At 35.4% G+C, this 4,782-nt stretch overlaps 1 protein-coding gene across 1 annotated transcript; it reads left to right on the top strand.

Moving 5' to 3' along the window:
• Positions 1 to 1,403: 1,403 nt before the first annotated feature.
• Positions 1,404 to 4,782, top strand: LOC140988269 (abscisic acid 8'-hydroxylase CYP707A2-like). The gene is made up of 7 exons (XM_073457287.1): positions 1,404 to 1,948; positions 2,260 to 2,578; positions 2,713 to 3,099; positions 3,232 to 3,406; positions 3,588 to 3,694; positions 3,806 to 3,924; positions 4,240 to 4,782. The coding sequence occupies exons 1-7, from the start codon at positions 1,749 to 1,751 to the stop codon at positions 4,331 to 4,333; spliced, it is 1,401 nt and encodes a 466-aa protein (XP_073313388.1). The 5' UTR covers positions 1,404 to 1,748; the 3' UTR covers positions 4,334 to 4,782.

The following is a 4,782-nucleotide window of genomic DNA, read 5'->3' as shown; positions in this document are numbered from 1 at the left end:
ATTATATAAAATAATAATATAATCTAATAAATAATATATTTTAAATTATAAAGATTTTAAAATGTGTATATAAGTAATAGAAAATATATTTATCCAAGTTTTAAAAAACAACATATATATAAAAAAATATAAATAAATCAAACTAATGTCTAATATTACTAAAGTAATATTTTTAATAAAATTTAAAATCTAAATAATCATAATATGTAAATATATAAAAATAAAATATAAGATATAATGATTTTAATTAAAAAAAAATTAAAAACTAGTGTCATTTCAAGACCTTGACTGGCTGGACCGTCCGAACGGTTTATCGGATTGTTCTGGACTGAACTCGTGATCGGTTTTCAATCAAATCGACCGGTCTGATCCGATTTAAAAAACACTGGTGTAACCAACGTATTTGTAATATCTTTTTGAGTAATAAAATTTTGATTGAATGATAAAAAAATATGACAAAATATAAACTTGTATCTATGTTGAATGAAAATATTTTGTTGTATATATCTTGTGATTGTTGAAAATATTATGGAGATATAGAAAGATATTTTCTTGATTGATATGAGAAAATATGATGAAAAGTTTGAAAATATAATGTTTATCCTAATATAATGAGATCTTCTATATAAAGGAGTGTTCATTCATTTTGAGGATCGTTGATGGTGTCCATGTGCGCCAAGAGAGATCGACTTTCATTGTCAAACTTTTCTGAGTAGATTTAATACATATACTAGCGTAGACGATGCTTAAATCATTATGAGAAAACATCAATTGGAGTGCACGAATTTTGGTGGAGAAAAACGTCTAATATTCATTTTTTGTCGCAACAACTGCTACTACAAAACTCAATCAGTTTCACCTTATTCATTCTGATTTTGAGATTCAAATTGCTGGTGAAACACATATACGCAAAAAACTTGTGATTCATTCCTTGAAAGAAGAAGGTGATGTTCTCGGAAGAAAACAATCCGAGTTCGATTGAAGAGGAGTTGAAGACGAGTGATACTTGCCAAGTGAAATCTGATGGATGTATTCGTCAAAAAAAAAATGCCATTGGAAAGATGTAGTTTTTTGTTTAAATAAATCCTTGTATGATTGTAACAATATTGAAGTTTAATTAAATTTGCTTGACAGTTAAGCATGATTCCGTGGACGAAGGTCGGTTGGATTGAACCATGTTAAAATTATGTGTATTTTATGTTGTTTATTAAGTGGACTAATCTTGAAAACTAAACAAAATAAAAGAAAACCGGATCATAACATCTTGTCCATAACAGCGAATTTTCCATGTATATGCATGTATGTGTTAAGATACTAACCCAGAGTTTATAATATTGTACGGAAGCTACGACTCTTCCCAATATTTTGTGATATCCTTAAAAAAAGGGTGGTTTCCTCCCACCTCTCTTTCATGACTGATGAAGCATTCATTGTCAACCAATAACTCCCCAACATACCCTTTCTCTTTGCGAACTCAATATGACACGTGTCCACCTTTCTCTCTCATCGTATGCATGCCTATAATCTCTCTTCATGTGTCCTCTCCTCTCTCTACTCTTACCAATTCATGAGCTGGAGCAGATTCCATATGGCATGGGCCTATAAATACCCCTTAAACACACTCCATTTCTCCACAGAATAACATCTTTATTTCATTTGCCTCGACCTCAAACCAAGGAAAAGATTGCCAATTCTCACTGCTGTACTTCTACCAGTATTTAGGAATCCGTCGCAGCACAAGAAATCAGATGGAATCTCTTTCCTTGTGTTTCTTGATACTAGTCTTGGTTTTCTTGTTCTATGTCCTAAATTACATCTTCAAACTCCTGAAAATTGGACATGTTCAATTGCCACTTCCACCAGGAACAATGGGTTGGCCTTATATTGGTGAAACCTTCCAATTATACTCACAAAACCCAAATGTTTTCTTTGCGTCAAAGGTCAAGAAGTAAGTTCAATTTCCTTCTAGCAAGAGATGGATTCAACTGGAACAAGGGGGGGAGGTCGTCTCTTATCAAGCTGAAAAATTGATTACAAGTTGTTTGTTTTAAAATTCAAATTCCTCTCTCGGCCTAATCCACCCACCCCCCCCCCCCCCCCCCCTGAAGTTCCTGGGTTCAGAGGGTCCATCCTGTTTTCAGACCCTCGGTGGAGCTCGAATTCAAGAACTTGTTATGCCACAACTAAGAAATTAGAAAATCACACTTTTTTAAGGTTGAATATTTTCTGATATGGCTACTTGATTTGATTTTTTTATAGGTATGGTTCAATATTCAAGACTCACATCCTTGGATGTCAGTGTGTGATGATTTCAAGTCCAGAAGCAGCGAAAGTTGTATTAGTTTCCAAAGCTCACCTCTTTAAGCCCACATTTCCAGCCAGCAAGGAGAGAATGTTAGGCAAACAGGCCATATTCTTCCATCAAGGAGAGTACCACATGAAGCTTAGAAAACTCGTCCTCCGCGCATTCATGCCTGAAGCAATCAAGAATATCATGCCAGATATCGAATCATTAGCCATTAGTTCCCTCAAGTCGTGGGAAGGAAAATTGATAACAACTTATCAAGAGATGAAAACAGTATGTTACACTTTCTAAATAAACACTGAAAGAAAACAATGACACAAAAAAAAAAAAATTCCCCTGTTTCCCCGGTTTCTACTACTAAACAACTTGAAATCTTGATACTGATAATTTTCAATTGATTGTTTCAGTACACATTCAATGTGGCATTATTGTCAATCTTTGGAAAAGACGAAGTACTGTACAGAGAAGATCTAAAGAGGTGTTATTACATTCTTGAAAAGGGATACAATTCGATGCCAATCAATGTTCCTGGAACACTTTTTCACAATGCAATGAAAGCTAGAAAGGAATTGGCACAGATCTTGGCCAAAATTCTGTCGCTTAGGAGACAAATGAAACATAATCACACGGATTTACTCGGATCATTCATGGGGGAGACAGAAGGACTAACTGATGAGCAAATTGCAGACAATATCATTGGTGTAATCTTTGCTGCCCGTGACACAACTGCTAGTGTTCTAACATGGATTATCAAGTACCTTGCCGAAAATCCAAGTGTTCTCCAAGCTGTCACGGTAAGTTTCCATAACAGGAAAAAATACCAGTTCTTTTAACGATGGTTTCATCATAAGATTCAAGATGCATAATCTGATCAAAAATGTTAGAAAAAACTTGTTTCATTCCCTGCATGTTTCTTGACTTTACAGGAAGAGCAAGAGGCTATAAAGAAGTACAAAGAAGAGTGTGGAGAAGAGAAGGTTTTGAAGTGGGCAGACACCAAGAAAATGCCAATCACTACAAGGGTCATCCAAGAAACACTTAGAGTTGCCTCTATTTTATCTTTTACATTCAGAGAAGCTGTTGAAGATGTCGAGTTTAATGGTGAGTAAAGTTGAAATGAAATATTTCTCTAAAACATGAGGAGAATGGAACTTAAATCTAAGTGTGTTTTGATAAACAGATTCCCTAATCTGGCCGGCCAATTTGATGGGCACCCTTTTGTTTTATATCTTTAATATTCTTGAATGTATGTTCTGACCATTTTCTTCGAATTTTTTTGTAGGATATATCATTCCTAAAGGGTGGAAAGTGTTGCCACTTTTTAGGAACATACATCACAGCCCAGAGAATTTCTCTGACCCGGAGAAGTTTGATCCTTCAAGATTCGAGGTAAATATCATACACACAAAATATCGTTGATTTTTGTAAAATGTGGTGTCATCGAATTTTAGTATATTCTCATCTTCCATGATCTAATTGCCCATCCTTTCAACGATACAGGCACCTCCAAAACCCAATAGTTTCATGCCGTTTGGCAATGGCACCCACTCATGTCCTGGAAATGAGTTGGCCAAGCTAGAGATTTTGGTCCTTGTACACCATCTCAGTACCAAGTACAGGTGAGATAGCCTTAAAACCAATTTCATAAAATCCAACATCTAATCAAAAATCAATTTCCAAACAGAAACTTCGAACCTGTCTCGCTTTTGTTGTAACCTTAAGAGCGGTGCATGTCTGAAAACCTCAAATTTGCTAAATCAATTCTGATTGGAAATATCTTGTACGCACCAGTTCTATATGTGGCTGAAATTCAACCATATCAAGACTGGGAGTATAGAGTAGGATTTCTCCTTTTCATACCTAATAATAGCATGTCATATAATATCTTCTAAATCATTGAGTTGGTTCCAATCTTTCGATCTTGATTCTTGCAGGTGGTCTATGATTGGCCCACAAAATGGAATCCAGTATGGACCTTTTGCTCTTCCCCAGAATGGATTGCCAATCAAACTCTCACTCAAAATATAGGAATTGATAACAGAAGCCCATTATTATTTACCCAGGCATACAACATAGAACCAGAAAGTTACATTCTATCCTATTGGATTACGGAGTCCATGTGAATGTACACGGGATGCAGATTAATTGTACATGATCGAGCATCAACAAAGTGCACAAGTAAAGCTCAGTCTCAGGAGGTGGAATGTACCAAATAGAGAGCACTTCTGATGGGAAATAGCACACAAAAGCTAATTGTGCAAAAGTTTTCGATATATACCACCGAGTTTGAAGGACGTGGCTAAGGTTTAAACGACATTCTTTCAGATCGAGGACGAGAGACTCGAGGATAGGCATAGATCTATGAATTACATAGTTAGCAATATTCTTTTTATGTCCCTTTGCTCAGATCCATGTAAAAAGTCCGTAAGGCAAATAATGAAAATATTGAAAAATTATGTTCCCATCAACTCCCAAAA

This window comes from Primulina huaijiensis, chromosome 11 (assembly GCF_012295235.1).
Source record: "Primulina huaijiensis isolate GDHJ02 chromosome 11, ASM1229523v2, whole genome shotgun sequence".
Taxonomy (NCBI): Eukaryota; Viridiplantae; Streptophyta; class Magnoliopsida; order Lamiales; family Gesneriaceae; genus Primulina; species Primulina huaijiensis.
Note: the sequence above shows the minus strand (reverse complement) of the source record. Positions and strands in the feature narration are given on the sequence as shown.